The following is a 14,615-nucleotide window of genomic DNA, read 5'->3' as shown; positions in this document are numbered from 1 at the left end:
TCCAACAAGAATGTCTGACATTTTCTAATTTTACTCGACTATGCCATTTTGTGATATTATACTTGTGTCGTAACCGCGGATTTAACTGCCTCGTTTAACACTTTGTTAGATTAATCCCTTATGATTTAAATGGTTAGAAATTGTGTCCAAAATAACACAAAGCGGTATACTAAATTTATACTAATATTGAAATGCCAAAGTCAGTCTGTTTATTATATTTTTATGTTTAACCGCTCAACCGAATATGATAAAATTTGGTATAGATATAATATTAATTATTATATACTTTGAGCCCGGGGAAGGCAAACACAACAACACAAAAACAAAACGAAAAACGTGCCTTAGAAAAAATTATACATGTATTATTAAATGACTTAACAAGTCGAATGTTTTGAAAATGAGTCAAGTATCTAAAAATAAAAAGATATAAACCATGACGTCAATAAAAACTTTTATTGTTGTTCCAAATACAATGTTCGCAAAGTTGTCACGTATTAGGAAATCAGAGAATTTAAGAAGAGATTATGTTTGTTCCCTTCAAGAAGAATGTTTTTAAATAGATTTTAACTGACTTTCCACAAAGGAGGTGATATTCTTTTCTTTATTTTTTTTCCTGGAATTCTCAATTAATTTAACCCTGTTTCACAGCCTGGCTGTAAGTGTATGGTCTGATCGGGCTGGCTTTTCCCTGGGAGTCGTAGAAGGTGATCAGCTGCTTCACGCTACCAGGCCCCGGAGTCGTGATGGGGTTCGCAGGCTGAGGGGGGTTAACCGGCTTCGGCGGGATCTGGGGTGGGGTTGGTTTGTGTGGTACCGTCGGTGTGGGCTCCTGTTTAGGTACGGGTTTGGGCGTGGATGGGGTATGTTGGGTTTGTGGTGAGGATGGTGCTGGCTGTACTGGTTGTGGTTTAACTGGTGCTGGTGCGGGGTTTGGAGCGCGGACCCCACCAGCCTCCATGTTTATGAAGGCGGTGTTGGCGCTCTTGTCGATCGGCAGAACTTTGCGACCTGTAATAAATATACACGGTTTAGAATTAACCATTAACTTAGCCATTGAAGTTATGCAAGAGACTTTCTGAGATCGACATAAAATTGCTTCATGTTAAAAAAGAAAAATTATCTTGTTATTTTATTTACGATTAGGCACTGTGTAAGCACTGTCAATAACTCTACATTCTACACAAAACACCCTGCAATCTAAAGTTTTTAAAAAAAACCGGCCAAGTGCGAGTTGGACTCGCCCATGAAGGGTTCCGCAGCAGCAACAAGGTTTATTTTTATGAAATTAAAAGGTTTTTGGTTTATTTTTATATTTCAATTGATTTAATGAAAGTTAATTTAAGGTTTACCATTTATGACGTATAAAAAAACTACTTGCTAGATCTCGTTCAAACCAATTTTCGTTGGTAGTTTTTATAGTAATGTACATCATATATTATTTTTAGACTTATCATGCCCCTACTTTAGAAGTAAGAGGGGGGGGGGGGGGGGCACAAATTTTTCTACTTTGGAAGAGTCTCTCTCGCAAACTATTCAGGTTACAAAAACATTATATAAGAAACTTCAATATGATTTTTAAAGACCTATCCATAGATACCCCACATGCATAGGTAGATGGAAAAATTTTTTTTTGTTGGTTTAAGGTTTACCATTTATGACGTATAAAAAAACTACTTGCTAGATCTCGTTCAAACTAATTTTTATTGGTAGTTTTTATAGTAATGTACATCATATATTTTGTTTAGACTTATCATGCCCCTACTTTAGAAGTTAGTGGGGGGGGACACACATTTTACCACTTTGGAAGAGTCTCTCTCGGAAACTATTCAGGTTAGAAAAAAATGATACTAGAAACCTTAATATTATTTTTGGAGACCTATCCATAAATACCCCACACGCATAGGTTAGATGAATTTTTTTTTTTTTCAGTTGTACCTATGGGGACCCCTAAAATTTTTTATAATTTTTCCATGTTTGTATCAAAATCTTAAGGCGGTTTACAGATTACATCTACTTACCAAGTTTCAAAAGTATAGCTCTTACAGTTTCGGAGAAAAGTGGCTGTGACATACGGACGGACAGACAGACATACATGACGAATCTATAAGGGTTCCGTTTTTTGCCATTTGGCTACGGAACCCTAAAAAAAGACGGCTAATAAAGCCCTGTGACACCATCAATAAAATCGTGTCTTCTAAACATTACGTTGTCAAAATTAGGTATAAAAGCAAAAGAAACATAAACCAAATAGTTACAAAACACGCCTTAGCTCACAGAAAACCGGCGTGAAACAGGGCTTGAGCTATGTTTCGCCGAGTGAGTGAGTTTACCGGAGGCCGAATCCCTACCCTTTTCCCTTCCCTGCCCTCCCCTATTTCCTTCCCTACCCTCCCCTATTCCCTTCCCTACCCTCCCCTATTACCCGATTCCCTCTTAAAAGGCCGGCAACGCACCTGCAGCTCTTCTGATGCTGCGAGTGTCCATGGGCGACGGAAGTTGCTTTTCATCAGGTGACCCGTTCGCTTGTTTGCCCCCCTTATTTCATAAATAATAATAATAATAAATGCATAAACATGATAAACATACAAAGGAAAGTGTTTATGCACTACTTACGAGTATATTTTTTAAATTCACAATTAAAGCAGAGACCCACGACTGCCTTGATGCGAAAATTTCTAAGCCATTAATTTACTCATCTCAGATAGTATCAAGAAAGTACAATACTCACAGTCACCATAACAAAAGACAAACAGAAGAATTAAGAAGCACTTCATGTTCACACGACGACAAAACTATTCTGTGTTAGAATTTTAAACGATATGGCCAGTGTTTGGCGTTGCGAAAGAAAAAGAATTTTAAAATTCGAATTTAAAAATAAGATAAGCCGGCCAGGGCTTGCTCGAGTCTTAATGTTGACTGGCAGCAGGTTGGGCATCGAGTGACCTCTGGCAGGCTGACCTTGGTTGAGCGATAATGTTCCAAGAATATGCCGAGATGTAGATATATTATGATTTATGTGTAATATAAGCCATTCGGATTGTGATCATGTATTCGATTTATTAATTAATATTTTAAAATTTTCGTGAATTATTCTTAAATTTGTAAATGTGAGAACGTGGTATTTATCCGGCCGGCTCGACCGGATAAATACCACGTTCTCACAGAAAACCGGCGTGAAACAGCGCTTGCGCTGTGTTTCGCCGAGTGAGTGAGTTTACCGGAGGCCCAATCCCCTAACTCCTACCCTATTCCCTTCCCTACCCTCAACTATTCCCTTCCCTTCCCTTTCCTACCCTCCCCTATTACCCTATTCCCTCTTAAAAGGCCGGCAACGCACTTGCAGCTCTTCTGATGCTGCGAGTGTCCATGGGCGACGGAAGTTGCTTTCCATCAGGTGACCCGTTTGCTCGTTTGCCCCCTTATTTCATAAAAAAAAATTATAGCTTATTACGATCATTAATGGGTGGAGCATTTGGCGATTGCATGGAGATATTTGTTTTTTCTTGTATTTACTTACTTAGAAACTACTGGTAGCAAAATGTAGTAAGTACTTATATTATAACTTACTACATTTATCTCACATATTTAAGTTACATAAAGTAGAAAAAGAAAGTAGTTAGTAAATATACATAGCGAACGCATTATCACTTACAGATTGAGTAAAACTATATCTTTCCTACATTTTAAGTGGTTGGAAAACAACGCTTTCAAAATTTCGCTCGGACGCCATATCGTGATGACGACTATCTTTATATTTTAATCTCAGGTCATTAATTAAAAACTTAGGCTTTTCAAATTTAAAAGACATGTGTAATTTTCTCTTAAAGTTTAGAAATTAGTTATTTATATATTTCCTAATTTTAAAGTGGCAACATTTTATAAAATTTTAGATTTCTTGCGTGAAGTGATGATATTGTTTAGGTTTTCCTGCTTCCTAAACTTCAAAAGACCCAATAGCTTTGTCCACATTGTGCCTTTTTCTGTTCATCAAGGGCATGCCTTATAGCGCATGCCCGTAACGCGCGTTGAAATCGTAGCGCGCGCTATGACACTTTTCTTTCGAAGCGGGTGGATTTTGACGCGCGTCACGGGCATGCCGCATGCCACACCTTCGCTGTTGACTGCGCTATAACGCATGTTGTTGAACAAAAAAAGGCACAATGTGGACAAAGCTGATTAGGCAGAAAAGCCATCATGATTATTATTATATTTTTATTATATAATATTTTATTTTTAGAAAGATTAAGAACCCATTATGCCTCTGGCATAACACTTTGTGCAAGCTAGTCGCATTAACAATATATCTAGTAGGTGAAAATTTCCGAGATTTCTTCTCAGGAGGGCAACGAACCGCTCCGCCCCCTGTGTTATGGTATGAAATAGGGTTAACACGTCTAAAATAATAATAAATTTACCTCACACGACTCACGAGCCATCATCAAGATTGAACCTAATAATTATTATCGGGTCTTTAATTTATTTTCTATCAGAGTAGGTAACCAAGTCTACTCAGAGGCTGACTTTTAATATTAACTCTTGTTTCTTTACAAAAACAGAATCGTTAAAAATATTAAGAGTGTCAGATATAAAATTAACGATAGACATTTAGGTGGCAGCCCTGCCTGTGTATGTCAATCAAAAACTTTTTTCTACCCACACCGACTGACATTGAAATTAAAAGTTTCTACTAACTCAATTATCAATTTATGCGAGTTCCCAAAATTAATTGGACTTATGTCATTCTGTCTAGCAAATTAAAATGTTCACCTTGATGTTTTATAGTAGTAGTAAGATGTTCTAATATAAAAGTATTCTTTTCTCCTTCTTATTTTTTTTATCTTTATCCATTCTTCTTAGGGTACTTAAGTAGCCTTTAATGTTATAAAAAAATGTATGTGTTTCCAGGCAATCTGCTGATGGTAATGCATAATACATAAGATCTTTCTCGCACGCAACGCATTGCAGCGGCTCTCTCGCCCGCGACCGCAGGTAATGCCCGCAGCCCGCTGACTTTCAAACAAAATGTATATTAGCCGATTGTGCTTTCTTTATTAAAAAATCAATGAGCCGTTGCGAGATGTGATATCGAAAAGAGAGGGAAGGAGTCAGAGAAGTTGGTGAAAGAAGAGACGTGTTTCTGAAGCAAGCTTCAACTTTCGCGTCGTGGCATAGAACTTAAAAGCAATATTCTATCAAGGAGCCAGGATGATTTACATTTTCAAGCATTCTTAGGTATCTAGATAACCTAGATAAAAAAGTAGTAGAGCTTAAAAAATCCAAATATGACAGCAACATAGCACACCATCGTCATCGGAAGTATACAAATACATCTAGGACACTAGCGCGTATATCATTATAAGTAGTTCCAAGGTTGAATTTGTTTACTACTGCATTACCTATTCAGTACGACTACAAAACTGGAAATCCGCGAGTTGAATCTCGATCGTATGATGACGTCAGCCAAAGGTCGGCAGTGTCGGATTCGGCGGGCGCTGGTCACTAGTGCGCCGAGATCGCGCTACGACAAACGTTGCCATGAAGTTAACTATAGTTCTCCTCGTCCTGGTCGCAGCGTCCAACGCGGACGACCTAGCGTCGGCCGCCGGACAGATCTTCAAAGGGATCCTACCGAATCTCATCTCGAATGGCGTGACGGGCCAGCAAGGAAACTCCGCTACCAATACCCTGCAAACTATCGGTACCGTCGTCGGCGGAGTCGTGGACTATGCCAAGAAGAAGAGCTACGAGGACATGCTCCGCCAGGTCCAGGACTCTACCACTGACGAGGACCTGCTAAAACTCAGCGATGAGATGTTCAACACGGATATCAACAATGCACTCAACTACATTCAGGTTAATTTGCAAGGCAAAACCAGTCCGATGTCTAAAAACGATGAAGCGCAAAGCCAGTAAGTGGAATACGCTATTTGTTTAATTACTTTATGTAACTGCTTCTATTGTGCTAGATGTTGAGCGAAATGTTTTAATATAAGTATAGTGATCTAAATAATAGATTTCTATTCTGTCATTTGTGAATCTTGAGATTCTGTGTCATAAATCTTAACAATTTACCTCATTCATTCGTCAGATTTTATTCTCCATTCTAGAATTCCTGGAAACTAGATTTATTGTATGAGATACTAATTATCATTATCGAGTATTTACTCGGCCAATAATAATCACTTCGAGATAATTGGGTCAATCAATGTTATACTTATTCCGCGTGTTATGTTATTGGACACTATCATATTAAGCGTGGAACATTACACTATCTGCAAGAATAAGTATGACATAAATTCTCACTATAGCTAGTAGCTGCTACTGTATAGCGTCCGTAGTAATTTGTTTGTTAGTTTGTAGTGACTAATGCTTACACAGTCTTTGTGTCTATACTTGTTACTACATGAGACATGTAGTGTTACTACATGAGACAAAGACTGTGTTCTATCTTTTTATTGTGATTAAAAAATTGATATTTTTTTCAAATGGTATTGAATTAACATTAATTATTAAATGAGTTAATTTGTACGAAACTGAAGTTACTATATTACAGGCTTTGGCCCACCACACACTCCCACCACTGTATCTCCTGTGTCGCCAGGATCGACAGCGGTATCCAACCACGTAAAATGTACTTAGTCAAAGCCACTGAAATTGTCAAATAACTTTGTGACTGTATGTTGTAGCCTCCTGAATGTCCCCGAGAACGTGTGGAACGGACCCACCATCAGGCCCTTCGCAGCGCTCTTCGACAACTACCACAAGAATGTTATCAGGCCAGAGTTTGTCACGCCTAATGTAAGTTAAGGTACAAGTTGGAAGCCGGCTACATGAAGCGGCAGCAGACGACGTGTCGTCGCGACACTACTGGTTTCTATGTATTTATATGAAAAGTGTCGCTAGCTTCGTGTCGCAAGCTGCGCATGGTATTTCATAGAAATACATACAAACCAGTAGTGTCGCTGCGACACGTCGTGTACGTTTGCTTAATGTCGCCCGCTGCCAACTGGCACCTTCATAACTAGATTTATGGCTGGTCTGAAGAATTTGACAGGAGTTTATCTATCGGTTATTCTTGTCAAGTAAAAACATAAAGTTAATTACCTACCTACATACCTAGTAGCTATAATTGCAGGGATACTTTATAAAGTGATTAACAGACTTGATACCATGGCCATCGGTGTCACAGATCAGAAATAAGTTTATGTCAGTTGGGCCTGTATAATAATTATAGCCATTGTAATGCGCTTGAAAATGTACTATCAAGAAGTTTATTCATAGACAAATGGCTGACCTACGTATTTTGGTCGCGTTAAATCAAATCCATCCGATAGCTCACAGCTAAACATTGAATTGACACAATCCAACCAAGTGACGCAGGTCCATCAACTGCCTATGATTTATGAATAAATTTCTTCGATGGTACTAAGCTAACCTGCTGTCAGAAAAACTCAGAAACCAGGCATACCTAAGTGCTGTTTCACTTTGTAATGGTAGCGGGTGCCTCTATCGCTGGAATTTGATCATTACTGTATCAATATATTATCATAATTATATTGTTACATAACATGGAGTAGCAGGAACGCCGTCGTATCAATTTGGACACTTATCATGTTTATATTAACGCAAAAGAAAATTGATGATTTCATGCGTCAATCTGGTCTCATGGAAAATATCCGAAACAATTGAAATTGAAGTAGAAAATGTCCGCATCGGAGATCAATTTAATGCCTTAATTCCATTGGTATCTACTCGATAGTATTACAACTTAACGCCTTTGTACGTACGAAAAAAAATCATAGCAAGTCGAACTAAACATATTTTGTCTCCGCAATCGAGTCGAGCAGTGATGAAAGAGTAACTTTTTTTTTACATTTGTAGGTATGGGGAAATTCCTGACGTAGAGGGGAGCTTACCCATACAAGCGCTGCTACTTTCACAGTGAACTCTATACAAGGCAGTGCCGTAAATAGGGCGGTGCTACCGGTGCCCAGGCACAGGGCGTAGACTCTGGGGGGGCGCAAGAATGGCCAGACTAGGCAGACTCTTATTCTTTCGAATTGCTCCCGATAAGTACTTCCCGCTGCGCCCCAGAGATGTTTTTCAATGTAGTAAGTAAAAATCTACAGCCGAATATCCTCCTTTTTGGAAGCCAGTTGAAAGACAAGGGTGCAGTTATGCAGCTCGCACAGGGCGCAAAAAAGGCTATTTACGGCACTGATACAAGGGACACCCTAAAGTATTATCACTTAGTTCTGTTACGCCCTGTGTATATACCTATTCGTTTTTTGTCCACAGGAAGAAACGGAGCAGGTGACATTCATCAACACGATCCTCGCCACCGGACCCATCAGGACGTTAATGACATTCCTCGCCAATAAAGGTAAAAGGATTTCTTATGCTAAATGCAAATATTGTTTAGGGCTCTAAACGCTCACGGATTTTGTCGCTTACGCTTGCCTTTTTCCCGCTGCTTTGGTTACTTTCATTCAGTACATACTTCACTTCCGTTACATCGGTCTCTGGAAAGTGACCAAAACGCCGGGTAAAAATATGCGTTGCAACTTGCAACGTTTAAATGTATAAACATTAGCCAATTCTAAAGTTTAGTGGTCTTAGACCTTAGTGGTACCTACCTGGTACCTAGATATAATATCTACTTACATAACAAATCGCTCGTGATTTTTCATCCAAACATGATTTCTACGCTCGTTTGCGAAAAGGAAACCGATATCTAATAAAGAATGTAACATCCTGACACGGTGATATATTAGTCATTGGCGGCGGACAGTAACAAAGTGGTTTACCATCAACAGGCTTGTCCTCATCAATAACTAGCGAAGAGGTCAAAACATTGCTGTTTTAAAAGTTTTTTCCCCTACCTATTTTATTAGGTACAAACACTACAGTCTACAAAGTATACTCAACTACAAGTACTAGCTCTGGGGTTCCCAATCTTTTTAAGAGCGCATATGACCCTAACTTGACTACATACTTTAACCTAGATCTCAAAATCTGTAAGGCCTAGAAAACTGATTTTATGACACAAGTAACTTCAGTTCATAAAGATGAAATGCTCAAGACGAAAACACGATTAGGTACTCAAAAAATGCTCGATAGTTTCTTTTTTACAAAAAACCTTTTTGGTTGGACCTTCGAAGTTTGCTGTCTTTTCTTTAATATTTTTTCATATCTAAAAAGGTATTGATAAAACCTAAATTTGCTCAAAACACTTTTTTCATAATCATTATACTCGTAGTTCGTCTTTTATTCAAGTAAAACTAACTTTGCGATGATTCCGCGCCGTCATATTATGCCAGGTGAAAAAGGACGGCGTTACGACCTACTCGGAAGTACAATTGAAAACATAAATTATATATTTCTTATCATACTTAGGTCTATCAGGATCTGATGTCAAATTTTGACAGCAGATTTTCAAAAAATATCCTTGATCATTGGATAAATTTTTATATTTGCATGTTTAACACACAGAATAAGCCGCTATATGGAAAAAAAGGGATCAAAATGTTTTATACCAAGTACCCCGGTCTTGCTAGTCAATTTAATTTCTCACTTTTTGCCTTCAGATTCTGGTAGACCTATAACAATCTCATCTCACATTTCCAAAGTTTCACTTGTTTGTTGCATGGTCACTATCAAGTGAGATTTCGCTGATCAGAAAGTTATTGCACAATGCACAGTGCACTGGCAACTAGAGCCATCTAGTAGCGAGTTGTGAAAACAAAACTTCGAGAGATTTCCGCTAAAAACAACTTTTGGTTGGAAATTTCTAATTGGAAATTTAAGCAAACCTTTTCTAACCTACGCATCAGTTATTTTAAGACCAAAACTAATGTTACCCATTCGCTCTCTTATTGCAATCCATTAATAAATATAAATATTGTGAAATTGTGAAACATTTATAGGTACTATCACAATGTAGAGTTTTGGCAAACTCTACAGTATTTTTACCCAATATACTTAGAATTTTCTCACACAGAACTACCTAGTCAGTGTTTCAACCTTTCAGCATTCAACATTAATCAACATATCCCCCAACTTTTTAACCGACTTCCAAAAAGGAGGAGGTTATATGTTCGGCTGTGGATATTTTTTTTTATTTTTATTTGTGTATGTTTAACGATTACTCCGCCGTTTGTGGACCGATTTTTGAAATTTTTGTTTTGTTGTATTAGGTTTCACTCCAATTTGGTACCATGTTCACAAAAGTGGTGACCTGATGATGGGATCCATGAGTAATCGAGGGAACTCTTCGAAATTTATATGGAAACATATGGTGATTTTAGTTTTATAAGAAGAATCCTAAGCATATGCTACCAAAACGCAAGACTTTGCACCGAGGTATACTATGGTTCCGAAGATACTAAGAGAACTCCGGATTCCTTATAAATACAAGTTCGCGGGTTTAGGCGCTGTTTTAAGAACTGAAAGCATATGCTACTATGCAAATTACATTCATCATCATCATCATCATTACCACGTCAGGGTCACCAATGTCACCAAAGTTAAACATAACAAATTCAGCCTTAACTCCAGAGCGTAAGGCACACATTTGACATTACTTATATTATATATATTAGAAGTAAGCTGTTTCGATAATACAAGTAAGTACATGCATGTCTCCGAGGGATATACGTGGGAGATACATGCTTCGGCACGAATGGGCCGGCTCGATAATTTTGAAGTCTGGCACCGACTTCAAAATTATCGAGCCGAAATTCCAAAAGTTTCAAATATTCTGGCAGACTGAAGATTCAGCTATCTGGTACCGACTTCAAAATGATGAAGATTGAGTACAGAAATAGTAGAGTTTTAGCCGAATTCGGAAAAAGGCACTATTAGATAGGGAAAAATATTTAATACTTTTTAGTTCATATTATAAGGATATTATTATTCTTTTACCTTGGAAGTCGGTTTTAATTTTTTGTTAAAAATAATTATTCCCTCTATTCTTCAGGTTTAACCCAACTGAACGAGTACAATGAGCAAGTGGAACTGCTGAAGAAGATCTGGTTCACGAAGTACGCGCGCCACTGGACCGGCCTGTGCAAGTGCAGCTGCGCCTTTGAAAACATCTTCATGGCTGAACTCAAATCTAATGAAGTTTTGGGTAAGCATACAATAGATTATAGACAGGGTGTAACAAAAGTAAATGATATAATACTTTCGGGTGTTGATGTGCTCCTCCGTATATAAAGTAGAGCAGTTTTTATTGTGATTTATATTATGGGTAACCACCAGCGTCCCCAGTTGGCTGCCCCCCCCTGGATCATGTTGACGTCCCTACTAAGTATCTTATCTAGTACTTTTATCTATAAAAATTAAAAATTAAGGAAACGAATTTTTGCCATTTGTTTGCAATACAATATTTTAACAATTATGTACTAAAAATTATTAACTTTTTATTCTTTATAAACACCCTAGCTTATAAAAAATCTGATTTGCCCCCCCTGGCCCAGAACCTGGTACGCCCATGTGGCCACAGCTTCTTGAATTTATACTTACCCACATGTGGGTAAGTAAATTCAAGAAGCTGGGGCGCTCATGCGCGCATGATCGAAAACACAAAAAATTGCTCTCTCAGCGCTGCTACTTTCACGGTGGACTCTATATTATATTAAATAAGGATCACATACACATCCTAAAGTTAGCATTTAGTTTTGTTACACTCTGTATTTTATGCTAAATAAAAAGCATTGCTGTAATGCCCTTGGAAATTGATTTTCGGTGTTAGGGTTAGACTAAATTGAAATGAAAAGCCACAGGCAAAAGGTTATCACAATATCATGCCCGGATCTACGTTTTAAAAAGGGGGGAGCAAAATCCCAATTTGCCGCCCTCCAAGCAAAAATAGGTAATAATTTTCATGGTCACATAGGTTTTAACCGCAGAACGAGTTCTACGGAACTTTATTGAATTGAAGTGGCGATGGTGAGAAGTCACCCCGAGGTCCTTGGCGACAAGGGACGCCTCCAAGTCTTTTAACAACAGATATAATTCTGCGAAAAAACGTTGACGGGGTAGTTGGAGGTGGCCTCCGGCCGCCCCCCAATCTTTGCCGCCCGGGGCAAGTGCACCCTTTCCATCCATTCCATAATATGATCCATGCGTTGGATGGGCATGTAAAGTCAGTCCTGCACCTGAACTCTCGCCAGTCGTGTCGGTCTTCCGTCCCACTGGGTTATGAGTGCTCTTGTGTAGGTACTGCGCACACACTTGGGCACTATAAAATTACTCCTGCGTAGCTGGCCTGGTTTCAATGAAACCGGCCACCGTCAATGAAACCAGTGTGGGAGCTATTATTATTCTTCTGTCTGTCTGGGTCTGCTGCCCCTTCATGTAGCTGGCTTCCAACTTGTATCTACCTTTACTATAATTACTATTAATGACGTTATCTTTCATAGGTCTTCACAGCTGGTTGTTCTTCGCCAAGCGCGAGATGGACAACAAAGCCAACTACTTGGGATACATCGACAAACTAGATCTCAATGGAGTAAGTAACATTACATTTAAAGGTGGATGCATATTAGAAAGCTGACCTATTAGTGTGTTCAACCATTACTGACTACAACCTGAATCCTTGCGCCAGAGGCGTAGTTAAAGTTAAGGTTAAAGTTATGGTTATAGTTAAGGCTAAATTTAGCTTTAACTTTAACCTTAACTTTGACCGGAGAAATTGACAGATGACAGCTGGTCCAACAAGGTTATAAATGAACGTGGGCGGGGGCGCTACTGGTAAAGGAGAACTGTCAAAAATGGCGTTTTTGTATTATGACAGCGTTAGTTCCTTTTTTCGCCACGTGCATTTAAAACCTTGTCGAGCTCTATGGTTAAGGTGAAATATGGCGTCTTGATTGCGTCCATTTTTAACTTTAATTAAGATTTGACATTTTGCATTGTATTTAAAGTTATAGTTATAGTTACAGTTACAGTTGGTGCAACCCAACCTTAATCAATATTTTCATATTGGGGGCTTATTTTAGTCTTGTTCTTATTTTAGGCGTAAGTACCCCAAAACTCGTGTAGAAGAGTACAAAAAATGATGAAACCATCCGAAAGCTATACGCCACTGCTTCTTTTGTAATAGAATTATATGATTATAACTAATAATATTATATAAACTTCTGCATTACAGAAAGGCCTCATCCTGAAACAACACTCCGTGCTTAGCGAGACCAAAGACGCCCCTCAGATCACCATGTTCGTGGGCACCTCACCCGAATTGGAGCTGGCGTTATACACTGTGTGTTTCATGGCGCGACCGGACAGGCCGTGCAGAGTCACAGCCGGTAATGTACCATTCACTATCCAGACGAAGACACTAAAGTCGGATAATGTCCTGCTCATTGATACAGCGTACCCCGTTTTTTAAGTTAAAGTTTTAATAAATTATTAGTTTTTGGGTTACTGTTGTTTTATTTGTAGGTGAGTGGTTGTTTTGTTAAACATTGTGTGTCATAAAACGATATCAATAAGGCAGTATGAGGCATTAAACAATGATCATAGTGATAACATGATTATCGTCGATGTCGGGCATAACCTATAAGAGACAGAATAGCTACTACACTCAATCTATGGATAACTAATGCCTGTTTTCACCGCCTCCTAACGCTAAGTGGTCCCCTAGCGGCCACTAAGGGTATATATCCTTCAAGATTTCACGAATTCTTGTGTGTCACGTTCGTCTTTAGGGCGTAAGAACTTTTGCAAAACATTACTTTTTTTTAATGTGTTTGTTATAAGAGATATTTGACCCGCAAAGATCGCTAGGGAACACTTAGCGTTAGGAGACCGTTGGTGAAAACAGGCGTAAGAAACTCAATTGTATTGAAGAAGATCAATAATGATTGTATTGTGCATATAACGCTTCAATTTTATTGAATAGTTTACTTGATTAGATTGAAGGCGCGCAATATTTAATATCAACCCTAGACGGTCAATAATATTACGCAATATGTGATATTATAATATATTATACTTACCTTAATCTGTGACGTGATATTGCACAGTAAAGCCGAGTCTCCACTAGGCAACAATTCACGCGCAACATGCTGGACAACAAGTTGCCCAACATGTTGAAAGTCAGCGCGGGACTTTTGATGAACAACGTTGTCTGTCTACGCATCTACTTTACGTCAGTTGTCGCCAACATGTCGCCAGAGGAACTTGTGTTGATTTTAGTGGCAGTGGTTATAATTTTTTTTATAGTATCTGTGAGCAGTATCCCATAGACTTTCATAGTTTTGGTACAGTTCGCTTAATTTGAGCACTTGTTCGTTAGACCACACTACGGACATTGTTGCGCGCGTCTCCACTTGACGACAATTGATGCAATTCTCTTTAAACAAACAACAAGCCGCGCGTCATGTTGCGCGTCAGCTGGCAACATCGCGCGCTGTTGTGCAGCGTTGCCGTACATGTTGAGCGTCACGTGTCGCGCGCTAAATGTTGCTTAGTGGAGACTTGGCTTAAAGTTGCTCGTCTAGGTTAACTTAACGCTTAACTTTAGCGTTTAGATAATAATATATAAATTTTTGAAATAAAATTTTGAAAGTCATTTCATTAAACTATGATATCTGCTGGAGCGTAAAATT

The 14,615-nt window shown here is 38.6% G+C and overlaps 2 protein-coding genes across 2 annotated transcripts; one reads left to right on the top strand and one right to left on the bottom strand.

Annotated features, from left to right (window-relative positions):
* Window positions 1-434: 434 nt before the first annotated feature.
* LOC121730375 (alpha carbonic anhydrase 8-like) lies at window positions 435-2,927 on the bottom strand. Its single transcript, XM_042119394.1, has 2 exons — window positions 2,729-2,927; window positions 435-1,008 (listed from the first exon to the last, which is right to left on the bottom strand). The coding sequence occupies exons 1-2, from the start codon at window positions 2,772-2,774 to the stop codon at window positions 632-634; spliced, it is 423 nt and encodes a 140-aa protein (XP_041975328.1). The 5' UTR covers window positions 2,775-2,927; the 3' UTR covers window positions 435-631.
* Window positions 2,928-5,482: 2,555 nt separating this feature from the next.
* Window positions 5,483-13,428, top strand: LOC121730374 (poly(U)-specific endoribonuclease homolog). Its single transcript, XM_042119393.1, has 6 exons — window positions 5,483-5,909; window positions 6,687-6,798; window positions 8,299-8,383; window positions 10,979-11,131; window positions 12,426-12,514; window positions 13,157-13,428. Exons 1-6 carry the CDS (start codon window positions 5,536-5,538, stop codon window positions 13,391-13,393), a joined length of 1,050 nt encoding a protein of 349 aa, XP_041975327.1. The 5' UTR covers window positions 5,483-5,535; the 3' UTR covers window positions 13,394-13,428.
* The last annotated feature ends 1,187 nt before the right edge of the window (window positions 13,429-14,615 follow it).

This window comes from Aricia agestis, chromosome 9, assembly GCF_905147365.1.
Source record: "Aricia agestis chromosome 9, ilAriAges1.1, whole genome shotgun sequence".
NCBI lineage: Eukaryota > Metazoa > Arthropoda > Insecta > Lepidoptera > Lycaenidae > Aricia > Aricia agestis.
This window is presented reverse-complemented; position numbering and strand designations above follow the sequence as displayed.